Below are 27,508 nucleotides of genomic sequence, written 5' to 3' on the forward strand. Positions count from 1 at the left end.
GATACTGGAATCCGTAATTCCAGTACTCAGGAAGCTGAGACAGGGTATGGCTGCCAAGTATGGGCAAGTGAGCATTAGGACAGTGTAGAGTACAAAGTGAGACCCTGTTTCACAAAAACATAGCAATGAGCTGTTTAGTTGTAATACTCAGGATTTTTCAGAGTGTGCTACTACTCTGATGATAATATGCTAGTATACTTCCTAGTCCCACAAATACATGCTCAACAAATGTGGATTCGGTCAGTTTTCAACTTTCTCTTCTCAGAGCTAATACCAAAGTTGTCAGTGTTTTCTTGTTTATTAATAAGTGAAAATTTTTTTAAATAAGTGAAATTTGTTTCCTGTCTGTTATCTAGGAAGGTCCAAACAGTCTGATTAATGAGGAAGAGTTCTTTGATGCTGTTGAAGCTGCTCTTGACAGACAAGATAAAATAGAGGAACAGGTACATCTACTCACATTCCAAACATGTTCATTTTAACACCACAGGTATTCCTTGAAGTGTATTTATAAATTTAGAAAAGTGATTGTAACCAAAATATTGACTATCATAACTGTTAAGCCAGTTTCTTTATATTTTAATTTCCAAATAAAAAGACCAATAATTATTGAAAGATATATATGGTTACTATGAACCTAAATGGAAATGTTCTGCCTATTACTCTTAAAACATTCTGATATAAAAAAGGGGGGGGTCTTTCGAAGTGTTTTCTTAAGTACCCACTGAATTGACAGATCTCAGAGGTTTTGTTTTTAGCATTGATATCACCCAACTTTTATTATTAGCTCATTTACTGCTTTACAGCCTTCGCCTTCAGTTCCCCTCACCCTTACTTTGCTGAGTCCTTTATTGTCATCACTGGAGCTGCAGCATTTATACCCAGATCCTTTCATGGAAATTGACTGAAAGAATTGTTTAAATATTGAATTCCAATTTCAAGATTAGTTTGATTCCTGACTTCAATTCTATTAGAGTGCAGTTACCATGTTTACCACCAGATGGTACTAAAAGATGAGTTTTACTCACTCACCTCTTCTTGAGACCCTCTCTCCAAGGTGTACTGTATATGGTGGATGCTGCCTCCTAGGGCAAGTGTCACTAACCTGGATGGGGAGTGTCCTTTGTCTGTTATTTTCATACTACAGATTTACTTACATTATGTCAGTTTGCTAGGCTAAGTCGCCAGAAGTAACTTCTCGGTGCTCAGTAGCCTCTCTGCTTTTCATATTCTTTATATTAAAAATTTTAAGTCAGTGATTTAAAAGTTCATGCCATGTTAATTTGTAAAGTTTATTGCTTGTTTGTCTTTTACACTGCATTCATTTAAGAGTGGGAACTTCTGATTCCCAATTAATCTGTGCTTTGGGGAACCTAAAGTGATTCTTAGAAGTACACCCTGAAGTAGCATAATTTTGTTGTTATTGTTGTTGTTCATTTGTTTTCTAGGCTGTGTTCATGTGGGAACAATAGTGAACTCATTGTAGGCAATCTTTTTCTTTATTTTTGTATTTTTGTTAATATGACCAAGTTAGAAATAGTGTGAGAATACTATAAAGTACGAAGCATCAGTGGTGCCCAAGATCAACTGCACAGGTTCAAACCATTTCCCTCTCCATTCTCAGAGTGTGATCATCAGCATTTCACAACAGCCACTACAAAGTTACTCTCCAGTTGACAACCTCATCACACATTTTATAGTTTAAATTATTTGTAAACAAAGTAAAAGATACATGAAATGAATTGGTGATCAACAAGTGAGATATTAACACTATTCAGACAGCACCAAATAGAGATTACCAGCTGTCTTTTGTGTAGTTAAAAGATGACTGCAAACAAACATAGCAGTACATTATTTTCAATAAATATCTATTTGAATGTGTAAGAAAAAAATCATTTAAAGTGAAGGAGAGTAAGTCAAGTGTCAGGTTAACCGGTGTGAGATGCTGAGATGCAGACTGCCTCCATGGAAAGGAGATAAGAGCACACACATGAAATGATCTTAAGAACCCAGAAGGGAAGTGAACAGTGATATTGGTCTGTGGACCAGACCTGCTGGTCCTGGATGCAGTAGAATAATAGAGATGGTTTCGATAGAAAGAAATTTGGCAGTAATATTACCCTTGATTCACTGACACTGTACAAGTAGTGGGTGAAAAGGCTTTGGCTAGGAATAGTATGAAAGAGGGTATCCTTGATCTAATACACTCTGTAGAGTAGAGTGTTTGGGATCTCCGATTAAGTGTCAGGATTGAGCAAAGATGTGTCTGTAGAGTAGCTTCCTAATTCAGATAGTTGCTGCTAATGTGTTTACTAATAAAATGTTAGTTTCGGGTTATGATAGCCATTTGTAGGTTGCAAAATATACTTTAGACACATCTCATGTTCACATGTTTTTCTTAGTCACAGAGCGAAAAGGTCAGGTTACACTGGCCACCTGGAGATGCCTTTTCTTCTGTTGGGACTCATAGATTTGTACAAAAGGTAAGCAAAAGGACTTAACTGAAAGAATTCCTGCCTTCCTCATTGTTTATGGGACTGTACTGTAGTATGAATTTTCCTTCTGCTCATGAATTTAAGTAGTAAGGGTCGTTTGTACTGTTATATTCCGTATTCATTCTCCAAAACAACTTATAAACCATGTTCTGAACATATGTCTTTTGTTTTTTATTTAAGATAAAGTGGAGGGATGAGGATAGGAAGTGGTTAGTGGGAATAGTTACTACAATATAGCAGTAAGATGGCTTCCTTCTCTGAGGTTAAATACTTTGAAATTTTGGAAATAATTCATTCTTTTTGGGATGTGTTTGGAGCATAATACATAATAGGTGCGTGAAGTCAGCACTTGCTGCTGTGCCTGTTTCATATAGGGCTTTGTTTTCTCCTTCTTTATCTTGTGTTTGCAAGTTGGTACTGAATGCTCTGTTGTGCCTTTGTTCTGATTACTTGGTTTTTTCTTTGTCTGTCTCTGGTAGCCCTATAGTCGCTCTTCCTCCATGTCTTCCATTGATCTAGTCAGTGCCTCTGACGATGTTCACAGATTCAGCTCCCAGGTACTGTATGAATATATAGAGTGGACTTGAGTCTTTTTTGCTGTATTTCCGTCTGCTTTCCCAGTTCTTGGCAGTCATTGATTGGGCCACTTGTTTTGGTTTTTAATATTAAGTAGTCACAACATTAAAAAGGCTTTTCTTATCTACTAAATAATTCTCCTTTGTCAGCTTTGCATGTGCTCTTTATTTTGTATTCTCTTCTATGAATAGCTTGGAATTTTAGCTGAAGAAAGGTAGTACTTTGGGCAATTTTTCAATTAACTTAAAATATATAGAAGTAATCTGGTTTTTCATTCAGCATGTAGTGGCTTTATTTCTCCAGTTTCAACAGCCCAGATGGACGTGGATTATAATATATGCTATATCATAAAAGTGGTTTTTAACCGTTTCACTTTTTTACTGATTTTAAATGTTCCCCAGTAATGCTCAGCAAAGAAATAACTTTAACTCATATTTGTGTCGTTACTGTTATGATACTAAAATTTGTTGAGCAGACTATTTTCTTTATTCAAATTGCCTGTGACTAGTTTAGGTTAATATCCCTGTATATCTGCTAAATCTAAAGAAGTTGGTTCTAAGTTTATTTTTCATCAAGTGAGGGCTTGGGAATTTAAGACAGTAAACTAAGGATGCAGTCTCTGCTTGCAAAACAAGATTAGTTTGCCAGAGACTTTTGTTTTAGTGTTAACATTTTCAAACACTTTTTCCCCCTTTTCATGATGCTGGCATCAAGCATAACCTTAAGATGCTAGGCATTCTCTGTGCCACTAAGCTACATTTCCAGGCCTTAAAATTTGTAAGGTTTTAAATTTTCAACTCTTTGCCATCCAGTTTTGTATTTATGTGGTTGCTTTTTTTTTTTTTTGGACTACATTATGTTGCGAACCTGGGCTGTGCAGACATGGTGTTTGGGTTTAAATCCTGGTTGAGTGTGTCATTTGAGTAGGGTGAGTGGCTTCTCTGTATATGGCTTCTGTAATTTAGCTAGAGTCTGGGAACACAGTAAGGCTGGAGTGCCTGACCTTTCCTGCTATTATGGTAGCATACTAAATAGAGCTAATCAGACTTACTGGATCATCTTTTCCTCACTTTATTCTGATAAAACTTTCTAAAAGTCATAACTTAAAACATCTCAATTACATTACATATACAAGTTAAAACTACATTCATTTTTAATGCAGTAGAGGGAAAAAAAGAAGTACATATTTACTGATTTTTTTATGGATTTTTGTGATATTTTGAAAATCTTTGAGAAAATATCACTTCTTGATCAGAAATCACCTATAACTATCTATCGATGTTATTATATCTTTATTTTTGCATGCCTTTTAAAAAGTATGTATTCAACATGAGTAAGTAACAAAAGTAGATTAGTACCAGGGACTTTGGTTTATTCTGCTAAGCTCTATGTTTCTTTAGAACATTAATTTTAGAGATGGTGAGATAGCCAGTTGCTGAAGTGCGTCAGCACAAATATGAGGGCCTGTGTCCACTCTTGACATTCCACATAAAAAGGCCATGTGGTGACATGCTCTTAGGACTCCCAATTCTGTGAGCATAATAGAGCTCACTGGCCAACTCTTCGTGGCAAAGTTTAAGATCATGAGAGGCCCTATCTCACAAAAAATAAAAATAAAAAAATAAAAGGTGGCTAGGGCCTGAGCACAGTGCATGAGGTTTTTCTTCTGGCCTCCACAGCATTTACACACATAGACTCACACAGAAAAATAAAGTCATGGACTGACTGAAATCGCCCATTACTGACATGTTTGGATATGTAGGCATTAATCAAAGCAAATGGCCTAAGGGCATGGAGAAATTAGGATGCCTAAGAATCTTGTCTTCGGAACTTAAGCCTGAGCCCTAGCTATAGGGCCAGGCAATCACTGAAAGCCTTTAAGTGTGCAAACATATTTTTATGTTTGTCAGATTTTAGCTTACTTGTGTACATAACATTTTTGTAACTTATACGTATATAAATTAAGAGAAATAAAATTTTTGGTAGATTTTTTTTTTGCTAATATATGGTGCTTTATGATTAATCAGGTCCTGTTTCAATGTTTGATTGTGTAGTTCTTTGTATAACAAAAGAAGAAAACTTAATTGAAATTTTGAAGTATTTCTTGTCTTTGTGTTTGTTTTCATTAGGAAATGTGGGCTCTAGAAATTAAACTGTAGCTCATCTTCTCCAGCATCTTTAGAATAAAAAATTCAATATTCATAAGATTGCTGACTTTGAACGATGTTATGTACCTTTTCTTCCATAGCAAGGAGTCTGGCAAAAAAAAAAAAAAGGACAAAGGGGACAAAGGACCAATAGTTAATATGAGCTGAGAGTGTTGTCTACCAGTTCCACTCAATATAAAATCACACTAGTGACTAAATTTGTACATTTTACAGTTTTGCATGCTGAATAGACTGAAGTCTATTCAGGATAAGTTGGGCTAGTTATGAACATTTAAAACATGTTTTGTTACATTGCCTTATATAACACATTTCCATGTATACTAAGGAATTCTACAGAATTCCTTAAAATATTTGATAGCCAGAGTCTTCATTTTGTAATTAATTGAAAAAAAAAAATGAGTCAGTTTGTGATCACTGTGAGTTTGGCAAGGCCGAGTGGTCGGTTAGTGAAAGAACACTAGTATACCATGCAGAAAGCCAAAGCCCTGGTTAGGCCCCAGCACCAGCCATCAAAACAAATACTGCAAAATGCTGCTGAAGCTGAGTGCTATGGTCAGGTCCTATTCTTTAAATGCCCATACTGGGCAAGCAAGATGGCTTTAGTGGGTAGAAGCTTATTGTGCAAACCAAAGAATCTGAGTATGATCCCCAGACCCACTATGGAAAGAGATAAAAGTTTTCTTTTGATCTGTGCACATGTATTGGCATAAGCATAAAACACACAAAATGGTAATAACACTACTAGTAGTAGTAATTTTTAATTAAAAAATACATTTAAATAATAAGTCACTATTGATATTCTTTTAAATTTTTGTGGTCACAGTACAGCTTGAGGGATTTTTTTTTTTCTCTCCTTCCACCATATGGGTCCTAGGGATTAAATCTCAGGTCATCTGGCTTAGTAGTAAGTGCTTATACCAAGCTGAACCATCTCTCCAGCCTCATTATTAATGGGCTTATGTTTGACATATATATGTGAATAAAAAGCTAGGTATGGGGGGCTGGAGAGATGGATCAGAGGTTAAGAACACTGGCTGTTCTTCCAAAGGTCCTGAGTTCAATTACCAGCAACCACATGATGGCTCACAACCATCTATAATGAGATCTGGTGCCCACTTTAGTCTTGCAGGCATTCAAGCAGACAAAAACACTGTATAAATGATAAATACATTAAAACAAAACAAAACAAAACAAAAAAACTAGTTCTGGTGGAACATGCCTCTGATACGAGCTTCTTTAAAGACCAAGGCAGAATAGCCACATGAGCTAAAGTGTTTGAGGCCAACGTAGATAACTTAGCAAGCCCACATTTAAGAAAAAAAAAAAAAAAAAAAACAAACAAGAAAAACCTTGGCTAGGGCCTATCAGTGGTTATATGTGCGTGGGTTCAATCTCTGGGGCCAAAAAATAGAAAATAAAAGCAGCAGCCTTCAGAGATGGCACAGTTAGGAAAGCCTGCCTTACAAACAAGAGGACCTAAGTTTGGGGTCCCAGCACCCGTGCGAAAAAATTGCGTGGATGTTGTGTCTCCACCAATATGGAGAAGCTGAGACAGAAGGATTCCTGAAGCTTGATGGCTTAGCCATGTCTGAACTCTTAATATGCAGAGCTGTAAATGAAGACAAAAATGTCAGCCTCTGAACTCCACATACATGTACATACATAAACACACAGACAGACACACACATATACTCCACAACCACACGCAAAAGCAAGCATATGTTGGTAAATACACACCTTAGTTATTTTCTTTTTGCTACCAAAGTAGTTAATCCAGTAAACATTTTATAACTTTTTAAGTATACTTAATAGGTTCACTCCCCAGCAATAAATATAGGTTCACACACACATACACTCAAACAGACACACACGTATGTATGTATGTATGTGTTGTATATGTATATATACGTATATGCATGTGTGTGTATAAATACATATGTGGATATGGGCATATTGTCTTTGCCTACCCAACCTAATATTGAACATTTTTCTCATTACTGTTGTTACAGTGAGCATCCTTGGGATAGTTTACTTATATAAATTTTTGCTTACTTATGGAAATGGTTGTTTTACATGTATTCCTAGAAATAAAATTGTTGGGAAAAGGCCATGAAAATGTCAAAGTTGTATTTATTCTTATTGAAGAATGATTCATCAAGAAAATTGGGCCAGTTTGTACTTCAGGCTAGTTTTGTTTTGGGTTTTTAGTTTAGTTTAGTTTACTTTGTTTTGTTTTTTCTATGCTGACACTAAATATTTCACCTAATTTTTGCCAGTCTTATAGGCCACATGTGTTATGCTTCTGGCCATTTGTATTTCTTCAATGAATCGGTTATTAAGGCCATTGGCCATCTTCTTTTGGGTAGCACTGCTCTGTGAATTTACTAATCTTCTATTCAATAAGCCCCTCTATGATGTGACTGTGTAACAGTAAGCATAACTGTTTCCCCTGACATGAGGAAGAAGAAGAATAGAATCATGTTTGAGCTCTTCTAGATTTTTGTTTGTACCACCAAAGGACAGTTTTCTCTTTAAAATTCTGTCTTAATGGTTTCAGGAAACCCTGAATTTAGTAGTATTCTAATGTGGACCTATATTAGATGATTTGGATGTGAGATGGGAAGAAGAAAGGTTGGAATTGGAGCACTGTGCCTCCATGCCCTACCTGTATTATATACCTACTCCTTCATAGTTCATGGGTAGAATGCCATGTGGGTAGATTTATTTCCACTCCACATAAAGAGTCAAGTGAGTGGCTTCTGATTTATACTTACCTAATTAAAACTTGGAGCCAGTGAGATGGTTCAGCCAACAAGCCTGGTACCCTGAGCTGCCACCCACATAGTGAAAGGAGAAATGGACTCCCACAGGTCATCCTCTGACTTCAGTTATTCCCCTTAAACATACAATATAAATAAGAATTCTAATGTGATAAAATAACTTGATCTCTAAAACATAAATAATGCAACTACAAAAATACTTGAGGGGAGGTGATAGTATTTATTACTAGTAACACTGTTTCCCGAAATATCAAAGTTTGATCCTGACAAAATGGCTTTGCCTTACCATCAAACTTAATTGACCCTAGATCATCGCGTCTTTTTGACAGGAAATATATGCGCAATAAAATAGACAGATTATTAAATTAGATCTGAAGTGTCAGTGGCCACAGGCACCTAAGTCACTGCTTCTGTGGTCATATTGACTAGTTAATTTCATTACAGTGAGCAGAAAATGTATTTTAATGAAAGTTTACTTGCAGTACGTGTTTAACTTGTGTTATTATTACCTCAAGGAACACACAGTGAATAGAAGATTCTGTGAGAATAGTTATAAAACTTTAGTACTCCAGTTTGAGTTCCTGGAAGAATGGTCTTCTTTAGCCAAAATAAAACAAGATTTTAAACTTTCTGAAGATAGTGTTAACTTTGATTTAAGTGTAATTTTCTTTTTTAAAATTTTGTTCTAGGAATATTTTTTAAATCTAGAGAGATATACTATTCAGCTTAATTTCTGTGTGTTAAAATTACGCTCTCTCCTATCAGATTATACTTGTTAAATATGGTTTTCTTTGTAGAAAAATACAAATCAAAATATTTGTAAACATTTTAAATACCTACTTCAGAAATAATCTATGGGAAAAACACAACTACTTGCACATGTTATGATAGAATAGCTATGAATGTCACTGAAAGTATTAAACTGAATTCTTCATCCTCACTGCAATAAAATACGCTTTGCATTTCTGTTTCACTTGTAAGCCTTGGGAAATAGGGTTCTTTCTGCCTCTAAACCTATAATAAACACATGAGTTCTTAACCTCCAATCTTGCCTCAAGTCTTATTTTCAAATGTAAACATCTCAAAAAAGGTGAAAGGTTTCTGTAGTGGCAGGCCTGCAAAACAAGGCAACACTACAGAGGTGGCTTTCTGTTTTGTTCTAAGTGGCATGTCCTACCCAAGTGGGAATCGCGTGCCTGGTATAGACTTGGAATTCTGCTTTAGCCACCCAGACTCATTCACACAGCTTTCTCTACTCGGCACCTAGAGTTGTTCTTTGCTTGCTTTCTTTCTTTCTTTTTTTTTTTTTATTTTTCTAATTAAAGCTTTACAATTTCAGAATATAAGACTGGCAATATGGCTCAGTTATTCAATATTAAGGCTCATAACTAAAAGTACAAAATTATCGAATGTGGTATTAGGTAAATAGTTCCTCAACTCTAAAATCTATGGTTACTCTCATTGTCTTAAGAATTATGAGTAAAGTACTAAAACGTTGTTAGTATATAGCATAAAAATAGATTTTGGAATCAATATTAACAATTTCATCAAACACTTTTTGGAAAAGACAGTTAAAGCTTCACCTGTTTTCAGTAACTGGAAATGTACTCTAAGATTCAGAAAGTTTGATATAACAGAAATATACATCTCTATAATAAGTTGGTGATGTCCTTAAGTATAGAAAATTACCATTACTAGTATTTAAGAGTTCATGCCTCAAAACTTTATTTCAAAAAGTATAAGCTACTTTGCTGCTCAGTATGCCTGGCTAGCACAATAGACTATGGGAAATAAGTGGTTACACTCAGAGCAAAAATTTAAATATGAGTGTAGTAAACATTTTCTGACTTTTCTGCTTTCCTGTATGTGTTTATTACTAAGATTAATGTGTTGGCATAATCATCTAACATTCCATTTTGTTCAAAATCAAACTGTGTGACTTTTAAAGTACATTTTCATGAAATTGTCCAAGTAAGTGATTTAGGATTCTCAGATTATAAACTGTGTATTGTTTTCTCTGCTTACTTTGGTTATATAGCAGTAGTAAAATTTCATAAGACTAGACAAATACAGTTGGTCAACACTGTTGAGTTCAGTCCTCCATAGCAAAGGGGAGGAGTAGACATTTTTAAGTAGTAAATTATAAATGCTAGCATATATAAATATTATTAAAACCATTTGCAAAAGTATTCAAAACAATGAATTAGAATAAAAGAAAATGTTTATTTTACATTAGTTTATGTTCAAGAGAAGTTAACTGGTATAGTACGCTTTTCTCAGTTTGACACATAACAAGCTTTCTAATAACCTCTACAAGGTCTTAAATATAGGGACACTGGGACTAGATGATTGTGTGTGTGTGTCCCTTTTGTCCTCAGTGTTCCATGATTTGTGCTTTAGGACGTCATCTCAGATTTTTAGTAAAGGATGCATAGTCCAAGTTGCTGTTACTTGAGTGAAGCAAGCCTCGTCCTGCATTTCTCTCTTCCTACTCCATTAACCTGGCTCTGTGGAATGTGACTAAGCTCATCTCCATATAAAACTTACTAACTTCAGCTTTGTAAGCCTGCTATTTCTGAATGAAAGTAAGCAATGCCATTCTTTTTTTAAAGATAGTGACTTACCTATGACATGTGAATTTTCATGGTTTATTTTTCTTTTCAAGGTTGAAGAAATGGTACAGAACCACATGACTTATTCATTACAGGATGTAGGTGGTGATGCAAATTGGCAACTGGTTGTAGAAGAAGGAGAAATGAAGGTAATTCACACACAAATTATTCAGGTTGCTAAGGGAAGGCTACTGATAGCAGTAAGTTATAAAATGTTTTTTTTTATTAATTACATTTTATTTACTTTGTATCCCAGCTGTAGCCCCCTCCCAAAACCCCTCCCAATCCTATCCTCTCTCATCTTCTTCCATACCCCTCCCCAAGTCCATTAATAGGGGGAGGTCCTTCTCCCCTTCCCTCTGACCCTAGCCCATCAAGTCTCATCAGGACTGGGGACTTCATTGTCTTCCTCTGTGATCTGGCAAGGCTGCTCCCACCTCAGGTGGAAGTGATCAAAGAGCCAACCACTGAGTTCATGTCAGAGACAGTCCCTGTTCCCCTTACTAGGGAACACACTTGGATACTGAGCTGCCATGGGCTACTTCTGTGCAGGGGTTCTAGGTTATGTCCATGCATGGGTCTTGGTTGGAGTATCAGTCTCAGAAAAGACCCCTTTGCCCAGATTTTTTGGTTCTGTTGCTCTCCTTGTGGAGCTTCAGGCCTCTTTAGGTCTTTCATCTCCTTTCATAAATTCCCTGCCCTCTGCCCAAAGTTTGACTGAGTCTCAGCATCAGCTTTGATACCCTGCTGGGTAGTCTCTCAGAGGCCCTCTGTGGTAGGCTTCTGTCCTGTTCCCTGTTTTCTCCCTCTTCCACTGTCCATCCCATTTGCCTTTCTGAATGAGGATTGATCATCTTACCCAGGATGTTAAAACAAGTTACTAATTATATCAAAGAAGTACCAAATTCTGGGGAGTAAAGCTTCTTTGTTTTCATAGCTTCGTTTCTATTAATTGATATGTGATCATAATCAAAATCTATGAGTATAAAATTATGTCTTGCCTAGACAACAGAGAAAGTAAAACTTGACAGTTTATATGTAAAACAGACCACATTCTGCTGATAACCCTCTATTCAGATCTATCTATCTTTCTTTTTTTCTTCTTTTCTTTTTTTATTGCATTCAATGTATGTCTTTGTGAGGGTGTTGATCCCCTGGAATTAGAGTTATAGGCAATTGTGAGCTGCCATGTGGATGCTGGAAATTGGGCCCGGTCCTCTGGAAGAGCAACCAGTACTGTTAACTGCTGAGCAATCTCTTCAACCCCTAGATATTTCTTTTGGTCTTAGATTTAAGTGTGGTAAATGTTGTTCCCAGATATTATATTGTTTTTCTTCTCTTTGGACTTTATTCTTTCCCACCTTGATCACTGCCGCCACACTCCTATTCAGATAAATCACTCTCCTCTGGAGATGCAGACATGAAGGGATAGAGAGACACCAGAAGTGTTTAATAATCTAAGGGAAGTTCTACCTGTAATGAGTGGAGAAAAGGCATTCCAATAACTCATAGCATTAGACAGATTCTATATTAGATATCAGAATCATATAGTAACTCACCAGTAAGAAAGTTGTTTTTTTTGTTGTTTTTTTTTTTTTTCGAGACAAGGTTTCTCTGTATAACCTTTGCTGTTCTGGACTCATTTTGTAGACCAGGCTAGCCACTGCCTCCCTGAGTTCTGGGATTATAGGCATGCGCTACTGTACCCAGCTTGAGAAAGTTGGTTGGTTTGTTTTTGTTTTTGTAGCAATAGGTTTTCTGTTTTATATAGCATATCATTTTAGAGAGGTTAAACAGATCTGGAAGAATTAAACAAGGGACCTGAAAGACAACTTGAGAGCATCAGACACTGTATCATCAAGACCTACAGTAGAATATGTCAGCAGGGGTAGGAAGCCAAGGTTGATGGGTGTAATTTAAAGAGGATCAAAAATATACTTAATAGTTTTGTAAACTTAGAAATTTTTGGAAGTCCAATTTCCGGTTTGAATAATGATGAAATTAGTCATTCTGATAATGTACATCAATAAGTATGTCATAAAGATGGCCCAAGTGTGATTGTCAATTGTGAGCACCTTGTAACACAGCAGGCAGCTTGTTCTTGCCACATTTTTTTAGTTCTTGAGAGAGCTTATCACACGTTTCTCTAAAGTAGCAAAATAATTGTGAAATAATGGATTGTACTTACCACTTAAGGTGCACAGCCTCCTTGGTATTTTCGGTGTTTATAATCCATTCCCGCTTTCAGTGTTTGGTTCAACAAAGAATTGAATACCTACTGTGTTTCTGATAGTGTTCCTGATGCTTGGAATGTACCATTGTACAAAGCAGGATGAAATCTCCTGTTGGATATTGTATTCCAGCCAGGCTTGTTTGGCCGTGCTGACTGTGACAGACATCATTTGAGAATGTTTGGGTCATAATGCTAACTTATGTTATTTTTAAATCTGTAGCAATTAGTCATCTATCATATGTAATTTTTCATGGTTGAAATTTACCTTGGAACTGGGCATGGTGGCATTATGCCTTTAAGCCCAGCACTCACAAGGCAGAAGCAGGTGGATCTCTGTAAGTTCGAGGCCAGCCTGCTCTACATGGTGAGTTCCAGGACAGCAACATCATACTATGGTGTCTCAATAAAACAAGAACAAAAAAAAAAAGAAGCTGGAGGAGGAGGAAAGAAAGGAAGGAAAGAGAAAAAAATAAATTACCTTGGATTTAGCATTTTGAAATACCTTTGTGACGTAAATTTGACATTCTTGTAGCAGAATATGTTCTATATATAGGTTTTTATAAGTACAATTCTTCTTTTTTTCATTTATTTATTTATTTATTTTTATTATTGGTTGCCTTTTTTTTTAACTTTGTATCCCAGCTGTATCCCCCTCCTTCATTTCCTCCCAATCCCACCCTCCGTCCCTCATCTTCTCCCTGCCCCTTTCCAAGTCCACTGATAGGGGAGGAAGTCCTCCCCTTTCATCTGACCCTGTTTTATCAGATGTCTTCAGGACTGGCTGCAAAGTCCTCTGTGGCCTAACAGGACTGTTCCTCACAACAAAAAAGAGAACTTCAGACCTATCTCTCTTATGAACCTTGATGCAAAAATACTCAATAAAATACTTGCAAACCGAATCCAAGAACACATAAAAGATATCATCCACCATGACCATGTGGACTTCCTTCTAGGCATGCAGGGGTGGTTCAATATATAGAAATCCATCAATGTAATCCACCACATAAACAAACTGAAGGAGAAAAACCACATGATTATCTCCTTAGATGCCGAAAAAGCATTTGACAAACTCTAACACCCATTCATGTTTAAAGTCTTGAAGAGATCGGGGATACAAGGCACATACCTAAACACAGTAAAGGCGATATACAACAAGCCTATAGCCAACATCAAACTCAGTGGAGAGAAACTTAAATCAATCCCACTGAAATCGGGGACAAGGCAAGACTGCCCACTCTCTCCATATCACTTCAACATAGTACTTAAAGTCCTAGCTAAAGTACAATTCTTAAAAACTAACATTTTTGAGATAGGGTCATAAGTCTGGCCTCAAACATGCAATGTAGGCTAAGTTAGCCTTGAACTTGTGGTCCTCATGTGCTAGGATTACAGACACATCCTACCATAACTTGCACAGTCAGCTCAGCTAGAAAGCATGCTTTCAAGTTTGTACTTCAAGTGTCTAACTTTGTAATTTATTTTGGCAAAACAACAAAAAGTTGGGGTTTTTGTTTTGTTTTATTGATTTTTTTTAACTGTTATTACTATTAAAGGACAGTGCAGGATGCATTGCATGGTAGCAACAGGCTACTTGATCTAGAATGCCCAAGAGCCAAGGGTTTTTGTTTATTTGGGTTTGTTTGTTTGTTTGTTTGTTTGTTTGTTTTCCTTAGGTATATAGAAGAGAAGTGGAAGAAAATGGAATTGTTCTAGACCCTTTGAAAGCTACGCATGCTGTTAAAGGTGTTACGGGACATGAGGTCTGCAATTACTTTTGGAATGTTGACGTTCGCAATGACTGGGAAAGTAAGCTATCATCATTAATGTATTACCAGATAATTGTTTCCATTTCAGTTTAATGTCATATCAAACCTGATTGTCCATATCTGATAGTTTACCAACTCATTGTAAAGAATATCAAGAGAATCATATATAGGATTAATTATTTGCAAGTGATGGTAGTGGGATCCAACCCAAGTCCTCAAATATGCTAGGCAACTGTTCTACCACTGAGCTGCCTCCACAGACTCAGACCTTTTAACACAGACTCGCACTGTGTAGCCAGGCTAGCCTTGGATTATTAGCCTCTGCCTTAGCCTTCCAAGTTGTATAATTATAGGTATGTACAACTATGTCTGGCAATACCTTACTTTTAAATAGACTTTTTCCCTGTTGTCTTAGAGTTTTATTGTGTTGAAGAGACACTTTCACCAAGGCAACTCTTTTTTTTTTAATTTATTTTTTATATTAGTTACCGTTTATTCACTTTGTATCCCAGCTGTAGCCTCCACCCTAATCTCCTCCCAATTTCACCCTCCCTCTTTCATCTCCTCCCATACCCCTCTCCGAGTCCACAGATAGGAGAGGTCCTCCTCCCCTTCCATCTGACCCTAGCTTATCAGGTCTCATCAGGACTGGCTGTATTGTCCTCCTCTGTGGCCTGGCAAGGCTGTTCCCTCTTCAGGGAGAGGTGGTCAAAGAGCCAGCCACTGAATTCATGTCAGAGACAGTCTCTGTTCCCATTATGAGGTAACTCACTTGGAAACTGAGCTGCCATGGGCTACATGGCTACATGGGTTCTAGGTTATCTCCATGAATGGTCCTTGTTTGGAGTATCAGTCTCAGAAAAGACCCTGTGCTCAGATATTTTGATACTGTTGCTCTCCTTGTGGAGCTCCTGTCCTCTCCAGGTCTTCCTATCTCCCCCTTCTTTCATAAGATTCCCTGCACTCTGCCCAAAGTCTGGTTATGAGTCTCAGCATCTGCTTTGATACACTGCTGGGTAGAGTCTTTCAGAGGCCCTCTGTGGTAGGCTCCTGTCCTGTTTCCTGTTTTCTCCTTCTTCCAGTGTCCATCCTGTTTGTCTTTCTGAGTGAAGATTGATCGTCTTAACCTGGGTCCTCCCCCTTGCTTGGTTTCTTTCTTTAGGTGTACAGATTTGTATAGGTTTATCTTATGTTACATGTCTAGTATCCACTTATAAGTGAGTATATACCTTGTGTGTCTTTCTGCTTCTGGGATACCTCACTGAGGATGATCTTTTCTAGATCCCACCATTAAGACAACTCTTATTAAAGAAAACAAATTAAATGAGGCTGGCTTGCGGTTTCAGAGGTTTAGTTTATTTTCATCATGGTGGGAAGCATGACGGAGTGCAGATAGGCATGGTACGCAAGGAAGACCATGAGTTCTACATCTTAAGCCACAGGCATCAGGAGACTGTGTGCCATATTAGCCATAGCCTGAGCATAGGAGGCTTCAAAGCCCACCCCCACAGTGACACCCTTCCTCCAGCAAAATCACACCTCTTAATAGTGCCATTCCCTATGAGCCAAGCATTCAAATGCATGAGTCTGTGGGGGCCAGACCTATTTAAACACCACAGCTGTTTAAAACATATATAAGATATTATATCACTGGATTCAGCATCCTAATCATATCTCATGATAGGTAAGTATGTTAGAATTATTTTCATGTATGTGTTCCTAGACTCACATTTCATAGATGCAGATATTTCTGAATATCATACAGTCTTTATCATTGGCATTTTGACATTTGTTCCTCACAAATATATCACCTATGCCTAACTGGAACACACTAAGCCAGTAAATTAAGTGAAAGAGAGGAGCAGCATTAGGGAATATTTCACCTGTGGTAATACAGTAGTGATTAAAATTCTTATCTTGCTGTGGAAGGTACTATATTAGAGAAAGCTTCCTGGTAGTCAGACTGCACAGCTGCCATCTGCAGAACTTGTCGCCTAGTATCAAGTACTAGCTAGCTGTCTTCCATGTAGATGTAGTGAGCTAGTGCAGGTTCCTATTTGTTTCTCCATAATGTTGGTTATAATTGACTCACTACTTAAGTGGCTTGACCACATTCTAGAAAATGCAATATATTTTTTTGCAGCTGCTAATACAATTCTCTTCATTTCAGCTACTATAGAAAACTTCCACGTGGTGGAAACATTAGCTGATAATGCAATCATCATTTATCAGACGCATAAGGTAATGATCTAAGGTTTGTTTGTTTGTTTGTTTGTTTGTCTCCAAACATGTGAATAATTCAGACTTGACCATACAGATTTGCTACAGCAAAATTTGGTAGAAAGGTAAATTTAAATCCCACAAAATACCCAAGATCTTTTCTGATTGTTTGTTTGTTTGGCTGGTTGGTAGTTGGTTTGTTAGTGGTTGGTTGGTTTGTATGTTTGAGACAGGGTCTGTCTGTGTAGCCCTGGCTGTCCAACTTTATAGACCAGGCTAGCATTGAACTCACAGAGATCTGCCTGCCTCTGCCTGTCAAGTGTTGAGAGTAAAGGCATGCGCCACCATGTCCAGCAGAGACCCAAAGACTTTATTACAACCTCAGAAATGCCATCATATATTTGAAAATTATACCAGTTCATTTAGACCAGAAATACATGGAGGTAAGAATCTGAGGAATACAGTCTAGAAGCAGCATTGGATAAAGATCTATACTTAGTTTCTAAACTGGTCTAGAAAAGAACCTTCTAGACTTCATTTAAATACTCTTTAGCATCTTGCCCTATAAATGATAGCCCTGTGCCCAGCAATGGCCTAGTCCTGCTTTATGCTTGTTTTGTTGTTGCTTCTTATTTTTTGACGTAGGGTCTAATATTCCCAGGCTGCCCTCAAACTAACCATGTAGTTTGAATGCTTGATCCTCTCAAATACAAGCGTACATGACCACATTTGTTTTAAACTGTGCTGGGGAGTGGACCCAGGGACTAGTGTGTAATAGACTCCCTGCTTCCAATGAAGTGTTGAGTGAATAGAGATAGACAACAGTCAATCTTCAGTGTTGCTCTACTATATTTGCCCAACTTAATGAAATTTTAGATCTTTAAAAGATAGTTTGACATGGCAGATGTAGTGACATTGAGTTGTTAGCCTTTTTTTTTTTTTTTTTTGGATTCAGAAACTAAGAAAGACACTATATAATAAGGACTGAGTTCAACTGCATATAACCAAATGCTCAACATAAAATTAATGTGAACAGGATAAAAGTTTGCTTTTCTATCATTAGAGTAGATAGTTCCAGTTATAAGTTGCATGTCATTGTCATTTCTATAGCAAATAGTTTTTCTTATACCTTAAAATAGAAATTTGATATAAATGATTCAGAATTCAGAGACGTTATATAGTAGTCATTTTTGATTCTCTAAGTAGAACATTGACAGAGACTGTAGGGAGTGGGATGATCCATTGTTGCTTCATGGGTACAAAGTTTCTGTCAGAGATGATGGCAAATTTCAGGAATATATTGTGACTATAACTAACTCAATTTAGTGTACTAAGTTGTACACTAAAAGTAGTTAAAATTGTGAATTTGTAATAATTTTAAAAAGAACTGAACTTGTAATAATTTTGAATATTCTAGAAAGCTGGAGACAGCTCATAACTCATCCTTGGAGGGGTTCTGATGTTTCCCACCTAAAGTCTGACAAATTCCAACTGCAGAAAACTTCAGGGCTTTCTCATTTGGTTCCTTTTTTTCTGTATGACATTTGAATAACAATTCAAATTGTCAAAACACTTTTAATTCTTCTGCAGAGAGTATGGCCTGCTTCTCAGAGAGATGTTCTGTATCTTTCTGCTATTCGAAAGATCCCAGCCAAGACTGAAAATGACCCTGAAACGTGGATAGTTTGTAACTTTTCTGTGGATCATGACAGCGCTCCTGTGAGTACAGTATAGAAATGCGTATAATTATATAATATAAAGCTAAATACATAATGCAGCCAAATTTAACATACTCTTCCTTCCCACCCACACATACTTTGTTTTAGATTTTATGTTAGATTGCTTTAGACAACACTTGTGCTTTCTGAAGACAAGTGTCATAGCTATCAGCACCCCCTTTGGAGCTCTGGTAAGGTAGCTCTGGAGTGGTCTGGGTAGCCTACTTCATAAAGTTACCTCGTAAGCCATTACCAACTGCTACCAACATTCTGTTGTTTCCACCTTGACTTAGTTTTATTTAGTACTTTGGAAGAGGAAAAAGACTGGTCTATCACTTTTACATATGTTAATTGGTAATTATTGGAAAGATGACTCAGCAGTTAAGAACACTGGCTGCTCTTCCAGAGGACCCAGGTTCAACTCATATTAAGGAAGTCTTACTAGAGACTTTATAACAGAGTTTAAACTAATGCACTAATAGGGCAACAGAGAGTACAAAATAAGCCACATTCTGCAAACTGATGCTAGTTTGTGTTCGTTTTGACAGTTGAACAATCGATGTGTCCGTGCCAAAATCAATATTGCTATGATTTGTCAAACCTTAGTAAGCCCACCAGAGGGAAACCAGGAGATAAGCAGAGACAACATTCTGTGCAAGATTACTTACGTAGCCAATGGTATGTAGTTCTTCTTTGCTTGTTCTGATTGATAACATGCAGGGTTTGGTCATCATCTGCATAACGATATTCCATTTACTAGTCTGTAACCTGGAGATAAGTTATATATAGAATTGTGTGGAAGACTTTGAAAGTCTACATGTCTGAATTTCTACCTTAGTACTAGTATATAAGAATTTTTAAGGTTTTGACTTGGGTGCATGAATTTTAAAACTTCATCTATACACCATATATCCTTGGTTTTAAAAGCTATTTTATTATATAGTTGCCTAGTAGCATGCATTTATAAATAAAAACAAGACTGAGAAAAATTAATTAATTAGACTTTTAGTTTTCTGAATCTTCTTTGCCAGTCTATTAAATCTTCCAGTGTTCTTAATTCATTTTAACTCACTGCTAGACGGGCAGTCCTTTCTGTCACTTTCTTAGGTTTCTTACTACACCTGTTCTGCATCTGCAGTCCTGATTTTAACCTTTCTAATCAAGTATTCAAACATCCATTGTTATAGAAGGCCATAACTATTCAACACTCGTTACTACTTAGTTATGATACAGAGTGATGAGAAGATAGCTTTAAATGTTGCTGTGTTAGTAATTCGATGGTATTTGTAAATTTTAAAAAGATAGTACTAACTATTTCAGAAAGATAATACATCCTTTTTTACCACTTGTGGATGTGGTTAGCATTAGGTGATGATAGTTTCATCTAAAGAATAGTTGTTCCAACATGGAAAATTATTGAAAAGCAGAGGAGCACAGTGGGTGCTTCACATGTAGGTAGAGAACTGTGTCTTACAAGTTTGACTTTTCTTTATTTACAGTGAACCCAGGAGGATGGGCACCAGCCTCAGTGTTAAGAGCAGTGGCAAAGCGAGAATATCCTAAATTTCTAAAACGTTTTACTTCTTACGTCCAAGAAAAAACTGCAGGAAAACCAATTTTGTTTTAGTATTAACAGGTATGGAGGATCTACAAACCTTGTTGACTTGTATGACTCTGCAGGTAGTAAAATTCAGTCAGTTATTTGAAGGAAATGTAGAAATTGTTTTATGTTCCCAAATAGAGGACTATAGTCTTTAGTCTTTAACATTTGTTTTGTTATTTATTTGTCTAATGTTATTAAAGAAATGTCAGCATTACAGATACATAAAATGCAAGAAGTACCAACTCCTTGTTACCCTTTTCCAGAAACTAGTTACTTTTCGTCTGTGTTCTTGAGACTTTTCTGTGTACATACTCATTTTATAGTAAAGGTCAACTGTGTGTGTGTGTGTGTGTGTGTGTGTGTGTGCGTGCGTGTGTGCATGTGTGTGTGTGTCTGTGTGAGGGGATGTACACTTACACAAGCAGTACACAGCATGTACTATTCTACATCTGCTGACACATACTTGAATTTGAAGTTCTTTTTGTGTTAGTTAGGAGTTTCCTGGTTTGATTTTCTTTTGTATGAATGTATATCATTTATCTAGCCAGCTCTGCATTTGACACAAAGTTGTTTGAAGCCTTTACTAATACAATGTTAGAAATGTATCTCTGGTCATTTTGCACTGTAAAGTTTCTGTGTGTTAAAAATTTCTAGATGTGGGCTGGAGAGATGGCTCAGAGGTTAAGAGCACTGGCTGCTCTTCCAGAGGTCCTGGGTTCAATTCCCAGCAACCACATGGCAGCTTACAACCATCTATAATGAGATCTGGTGCCCCCTTCTGACCTGCAGGTGTATATGCTGGCAGAACACTGTATACATAATAAATAAATAAATCTTTAATAAATAAATAAATCTGCCTAGGAGATCATGCATTCATAGTTAGTTTATATATTACCCTCCACAGAGGTTGTATTAATCTCTTCAGCAATAAATATGTTGAATTTCTGTTGGGTTGGAAACTGAGAAAACTCACTTCAGAGAAGCTTAAAAATGCAAGCTTTATTTTCTGGGCACGCAGGAAGGTAGCCCGTTCAGGATCTGAACCACATCCCCAAAGGGAGATTGCACAACATTTTGAAGGATGGCAACACAAGGCAAGGGGGAGTGGGGTGGGCTGCTGCATCGACCAGTCATCTTTACAAGGGGTTGAGCAAGGACATAAATGTGGGTGACTGGGCCTTTCCAGGTCATCTGGTTTTCAAGACCCTGGACTCAGTTCTCTGTAGTCAAGTCCTCTCTTGAACTTTGTCCTAGAATTTAGAATGATAGGGAACAAAGGAGTGGGCAAACTTAAGTCAAGACAAACAGCATATTTATGACTTGTGTGCCTTAGTTTAAATAATAGAATAATGGCAACTTCCATCTTTACATTCTTTCCTGGTTAACAGACAAACATGAAACATCTGAAGATGCATTGTTCTTGTCAGTAAGATAGAGGTTGATTCTGAAATGGCTGGACTCAGGCAGCTGTCTCCTAACATTTCCACATAGATTCTCATAAAAATATATAAAGTAAAACTTTCAGATCTTCACCATCTTGACAAACAAAAGCTCTTAATGTAGTTTTAATTTTATCTATCTGTCTGTCTTTCTGTCTTGCCTCTCAAGACAGGGTTTCTCTGTGTAGCTCTGACTGTCCTAGAACTTGCTCTGTAGACTAGGCTGGCCTCAAACTCACTGAGATCACGTGCCTTTGCTGCAGAGTGCTGGGATTAAAGGTGTGTACCACCATGCCTGTTTTTTCTGTTTAAGACAAGACTTACTGTGAAGCCCTGTCTGGGCTAGAGTCCACTATCTAGGAGACATCTGCTTCTGCCTCTAGAGTGAGTGCTGGAACTGAAAGAATGCCTTTGAATCTGGCTAGACCAGCAGGCCAGCAAGCCCCAGGGATCTTCCTGTCAGCATTCCCACAGTGTGGGAGACTTCAGGGGTCCCTCTTGAGGTTCAGTAATGAAGACATAACATTGTATTGTGCAGTGCTGTTAGCCTATTTGCTGGGGCAATCCCTCAGCTACCCATCTAGACCACTAACTACCTGCCCTCATCCTGTTTTGATTCTGTCCCTCTGCTCCAGTGCTTTATTTAATAAGTCACATTCCTCTCATACAAAAAAGCTATTAGCATAATAGAGGTTCCATAGCCTCACCCTGTACCAATCAACAGCATTCTGCAACCCATCCATCTCTTAGTATTGCCTTTCGGCAACATGATGACCTCAAAGAATCATTTCTGGGGAGGGGCATTTAAGACAGGGTTTCTCCATGTAGCCTTGGCTGTCATGGACTCACTTTGTAGACCAGGCTGACCTTGAACTCACAGAGATCTGCCTTCCCCTACCTCCCAGAGTGCTGGGATTACTCACATGCCCCACCACACCCTACAGGAATCCTCTTTTTGGACTGGTGAGAGAGGTACAAATATTTACATATCCTGCCAGCACCTGGAACCATTGGGCAACAGTTAACTATTGGATATACAGGGACATACTTTCATAGCCAGTTGATACAATATGTGTGCAAGTAGGTCACCCCAACTCCCAGTATCTGCAGTAGTCCCACCATTTTACTTGGGTACCACTGATCCAGACTTAGGTTCTCATCAACACTTTACTGACTTAACCATTTACCCAGCCCCTGAAAAGAATAATTTTTAAACATTTAAAGTAAACCTGTAGCCAAGCTCAGTGGTGCACCCCTATAATTCCAGCACGTGGGGAGGCAGCGGTAAGCAGATCTCTGAGTTGGAGGCCAGCCTGATTTATAGACTTTATAAAGTGAGTCCAGGACAGCCAAGGCTACACAGAGAAACCCTGTCTTGAAAAACAAAACAAACCAAAAAAAGCAAAACAAAAAAGAAAAGGAAAGGGAAAGGAAGAAGGGAGGGAGACAGGAAGAAAGGAAGGAAAGGAAAGAAAGCAAGTGAGCATGCTAGGACATTCCTAACATTTGCCTCCAAACTGCCGGGTTTGGAGCTGTGTTTTATCGACTTGACTATACATGTTTAGAATGGAAAGTAGCGAAATCCTTTTAAAAATCTCTGATGTAGGAAGTAGCATTGTTTGTAAATAGATGTGTGTATGTATATATGCAGAAGTGTCAGTAAGAAGATGTCCTGTTCTGCACTTGGAAATCCAGTTGGAGCATGCTTTTTTCACAGATGCAAACTTAAGCCCTAGCATACACTGCACATTCTTATTAACCTTTTATGGCTGCCTCTTCATGATAATCATGGCAGGTGTTTTTAGTGGGTCCCAGCAATGAAAGCTTAGGAAAACAGTTTTAATTGTGATAATGTAGATATCATTGTTTGGGACATTTTGTCAGGAGGTGATGACAGGCAAAAGTCTTGGGCCATGATTTGGACCATGAGCTTGCACATCCATCCATCCATCCATCCATCCATCCATTGGTTTTTCAAGACAGGGTTTCTTTTTGGCTGTCCTGGACTTGCTTTGTAGACCAATCTGGCCTCGAACTCACAGAGATCCACCTGCCTCTGCCTCCTGCCTCCCCAAGTGCTAGGATTACAGGCGTACACCACCATGCCCAGCTTTATTTCTTGAATAAGATACACACACACACACCACCCCCACATAATCTAAGCTGAATTATCAAGTTCTTTGAAATAGTGCATAAATCCTGCCTGAAGCTGAGAGGAAGACAAGGCTAGTCCATAGGTTAATATTCGAGAAACCTGATAGATGTTTTCTTTATTTACACAAATTGACTTCCATGTTTTTCCCATAACTTTTAAAAGATCCCTTTGTATTTCTGTTGCTGGCAGGGGATAAATTTTCAAATATTAACATTTGCAAGAGTGAAACTGTAAGTGATGGTAGAGGTTCTGTGTACTCCATGAATGTGGAGGTAGGAAGTGTAGACTCTGTAGACTTCATGCTTTTACTAATATATTGCTATTGCTTAGGTTTTTATTTGTCACTTCTTCCCTGCAGTGACTGAACCAAGGCTGTGTGACATTCCATGTTGGAGAAAGAAAGAAAACAATTGAGTGCTCTAAGCTGGAACATAGGATCTACAGCCTTGTCTGTGGCCCAGGAAGAAACATCGCAATAGTAAAGCTGGGTATCTAAACTAGCCGTCCCTGCTAGGCCTCCTCGCTCAGCGTGTCACTATAAATACATGTAAGATCACATGTATATGGCTATATTTTTATTTGCTTGCTCCTTGGAGAGAAAAAAAATAACTTTGAATTACGACTAGGAATTAACTGATGCTTTAATTTTGGGAAACTTTTTCAAAATTTTTTATTTACCATGGTCCAGCCTATGCTCCTCAGTTGTATCAGGTTTTGTGCGCAAAAGAAAAGCACAAACATTGAATGCACCTGAGGCATGTGCTCTCTGTGCACCAAATATTCAGATGGGCTTCTTTTTACAGGCCTAAGTCTGTGTCTGTGTCCAGAAGTTTTTGACTTTTTTGCTTTGTATAATCATAGAATCTATTGCTGCTGATTTCTATAAGGATTCATGTTCGTGTGTGTCTTCATAACTGAGGACTGTCAATAACCTGTGATTTTGCCTTTTCTATAGTCTTACTCCCATGAAGAACCCAGTTGGTTCTGATGGAGAAAGAATGAAAAGCTTTATTTTCTCCCCAGATATCTTTATATTTTTATTATATATTTTAGTTGTGTACTATGTGCTACCAACTTTTTTCAGTTTGTAACAAACACAATTTCGTAATTTTTAAATTGGTTCTGCCTGCCTTCAGTCAGAGACATCTGTACATCTCTTGTGGGTAGAATACTTTATATATAGTGGTCAGGATAAAGTGGATTCATATTTCCCCTGAAATTCGTAAGAGGATATATGGTATTACTTGTTAAACCAAATCAGACTGTTTGAATTCGACATTTGATTTAATATTTCTAGTATTCTGTAACAAATATGTTAGTTTTTCTAGCTTGGATCACATTAAATGACGTATTGCAAGGTATACATAGAAAATCTGAACAATGCTCCCATTTGCCTCTTGATCATAAATTTCAGCAGAGCAGTAAAATTCCACTCTATTCAAACTGAAATGCTGTCTTTAGTTGCTATGAGAAGCTAACATGTAAAATACCTGATTTAGTTGTAGTTCTCTGTGAAAAACTTTGCAGCATGGAGCTGAGGCAAGGAATGGTACTCACTGAAGCTGAGATGATTGCCCACTTCAGACTCTTGATTGTGTTTACAAGCAAATGTACTTATGTAAATCAGGCATTTTGTAGATGCTTTGCTGACTTACTCCTCTCCTTAGAAACACAGAAATCAGATCCTTTTGTAAAGCAGAGAGTCATGTCATGTAAAACATGACCTGTATATATTCCATACATGGAAATGGAGTCTAAAGATAAATGCAAGGTGTGATCATTTAATGATGGGATTAGTCTGATCACTTAATATGCACAATCCTGGAAGTGAATTACTTGCATCAGATAGAATGATATTTATTACTCTGTACAGAGAGAAAAGTACATATAAAACATAGAGCTTACATTACATGCACGTAGCTTCATGTCCCATAAATCTTTTATATTTTTTAATTTACCTTTCTCTATATGATGTGCATGGAATATGCCTTATTACAGAAAGCTATTCATAATTTGACTCTGTGGAAAAGTGCCTATATGGTGGTAATGCTAGGAAGGCAAGTAAGACAGATTATCATACCAGTTTACATCACCAGTTAACATTTTATATTGTGATGTTTAAAAAAAGAAAAGTTTATACCTCAAATGTGTATTTTATTTTGCAATCAGCTTCGGGGTTGGGATGGGAGAAATGGGAGGGTTGGGAGGGAAAGTTTATTTGCCATAGGCACTGATGGGAATCTTAAAAAAAAAAAAATAACAAAAAAAGAAGAAAAAAACAAAACTCTGTACACCCACTACAAACGTTCCTCTGCATTTCTGGTATCTCTGATGAGCCAGGCAAGTAACTCTTTGATAACTAAATTGGATAGCTTTATTTACAAAGACATGCAAGTCTATGAAGCAGGGTCTGCGTCTAATCATCACCAGTTGCATTTGCACTAAATGTGGTGATAAACTTTTACAGTTTATTCTGTAAATAAAATGTTACACTAAAAATGTTTGTATTTAAAAAAGATGAGCAGTGATACATTTTACCTTTCCGTATTTGCATTGGTACTTTACTGGAGCTAATCCTGGCCAATCAGATTTAGAACTGAGTTTAGAAATACTCAAAGTATTTCAAACAATCAGAGTTAGGAGGAGCACTGGCCATTTTATAATATTCAGACCCTCAAGAATTACTTTCATTTGGCTAATTCTTACATACTGAATATTTATGATGTTTCTTCATACATGGGTATTTTTCATAGCCCAAGGCCCCATTCCACACCCCCTAAAACAGGCCCCTTTACTCAATTCTACTGGATTATTTTGTGCTGTGTTAGACACCTGAAAAATTTTGGTGATGTGGGGATTTGTCCCTGCGTGTGAGTGAACGTGATGAGAGCATAGTGTTCCTCTTGGGATGGAGGACTCCATAGCTGAGGTGGAGAAACTTGATTTGGTGTTCCTAGGGAGGAGCAGCAGTAGAAAGAGGAAGGTATCTAAGAGACGTGTAAGGAGGCAAAATAAGAAAAAGGAAACATGGGTTTCTCATCTGTTCATTTTCATGACTAATTTTTACACCTAGACAATATCAATGTCAGTTGCTACTGAGAATTTTAGCTGGGCTAAGCTGGTTCGCTTTTTAAATTGTGCTGGTTATCTTTAAGCTTATCAGTTATTTGTTGGATCAGACACTTGACCAGTATTTAGTCCAGGCTGTACAGATGTTGTATTTGGATTGTTGTCATTGTTCATCTACAGACTCAAAACATAATCGTTTTAAAATATCTTGGGAGTGTGTAGAGTGTAACTATAATAGCTTTATGATTCTGATGATGTTTTTTAAAAAAATAAAAGATGGATCTTCCATGTTACAATCACAAAATTAAAACCAGTGTTTAAAAGTGGAGAAGTATTAAAACATATGGACAAATATGCTCGTTTGCTTGATTTGTTTTTCTTAACTCCAGGGTACAGTCCTAGATAATTTTCTGGGTGATTTTAAAAGGTGCCTTGAATTATTCCAATTTAGTAGTCCTATCTGTAGCCCCATTTAGGGATCAAGAAAACTCTGAGGAAACAGCCTAACTTTCTGTTAACGAGTCAGAATGGGCATGCACTAAGGGTAAGTAGAGTGTCAGTCGTCTGTCCTGTGTGTTACGTGGATGTGTATAATGGACTACAAGCTAAGGACTGGTTATGAATCATGCTTGGAAGTCTTACAGCCAGAGAAGGAAGCCACATGACAGTTTCTGAGT

General features: G+C 37.4%; 1 protein-coding gene across 2 annotated transcripts in view; it reads left to right on the plus strand.

The window, feature by feature from the left end:
- Positions 1 to 27,185, plus strand: part of Cert1 (ceramide transporter 1) — a 98,132-nt gene extending 70,947 nt beyond the window's left edge. The window contains exons 9-18 of one of the 2 annotated variants that reach the window (XM_060385601.1): positions 357 to 443; positions 2,400 to 2,480; positions 2,972 to 3,049; positions 10,682 to 10,777; positions 14,535 to 14,667; positions 16,798 to 16,868; positions 18,438 to 18,566; positions 19,114 to 19,243; positions 20,065 to 20,201; positions 24,121 to 27,185. In XM_060385601.1, the coding sequence (XP_060241584.1) occupies positions 357 to 443; positions 2,400 to 2,480; positions 2,972 to 3,049; positions 10,682 to 10,777; positions 14,535 to 14,667; positions 16,798 to 16,868; positions 18,438 to 18,566; positions 19,114 to 19,243; positions 20,065 to 20,192 (933 nt within the window). In that variant the 3' untranslated portion in view covers positions 20,193 to 20,201; positions 24,121 to 27,185. The remainder of the gene's footprint in view (positions 1 to 356; positions 444 to 2,399; positions 2,481 to 2,971; positions 3,050 to 10,681; positions 10,778 to 14,534; positions 14,668 to 16,797; positions 16,869 to 18,437; positions 18,567 to 19,113; positions 19,244 to 20,064; positions 20,202 to 24,120) is intronic. The other variant, XM_060385602.1, reaches the window with a different exon arrangement.
- Positions 27,186 to 27,508: the final 323 nt, after the last annotated feature.

The sequence above is a fragment of the Meriones unguiculatus genome, chromosome 6, assembly GCF_030254825.1.
Source record: "Meriones unguiculatus strain TT.TT164.6M chromosome 6, Bangor_MerUng_6.1, whole genome shotgun sequence".
NCBI classification, from domain to species: domain Eukaryota; kingdom Metazoa; phylum Chordata; class Mammalia; order Rodentia; family Muridae; genus Meriones; species Meriones unguiculatus.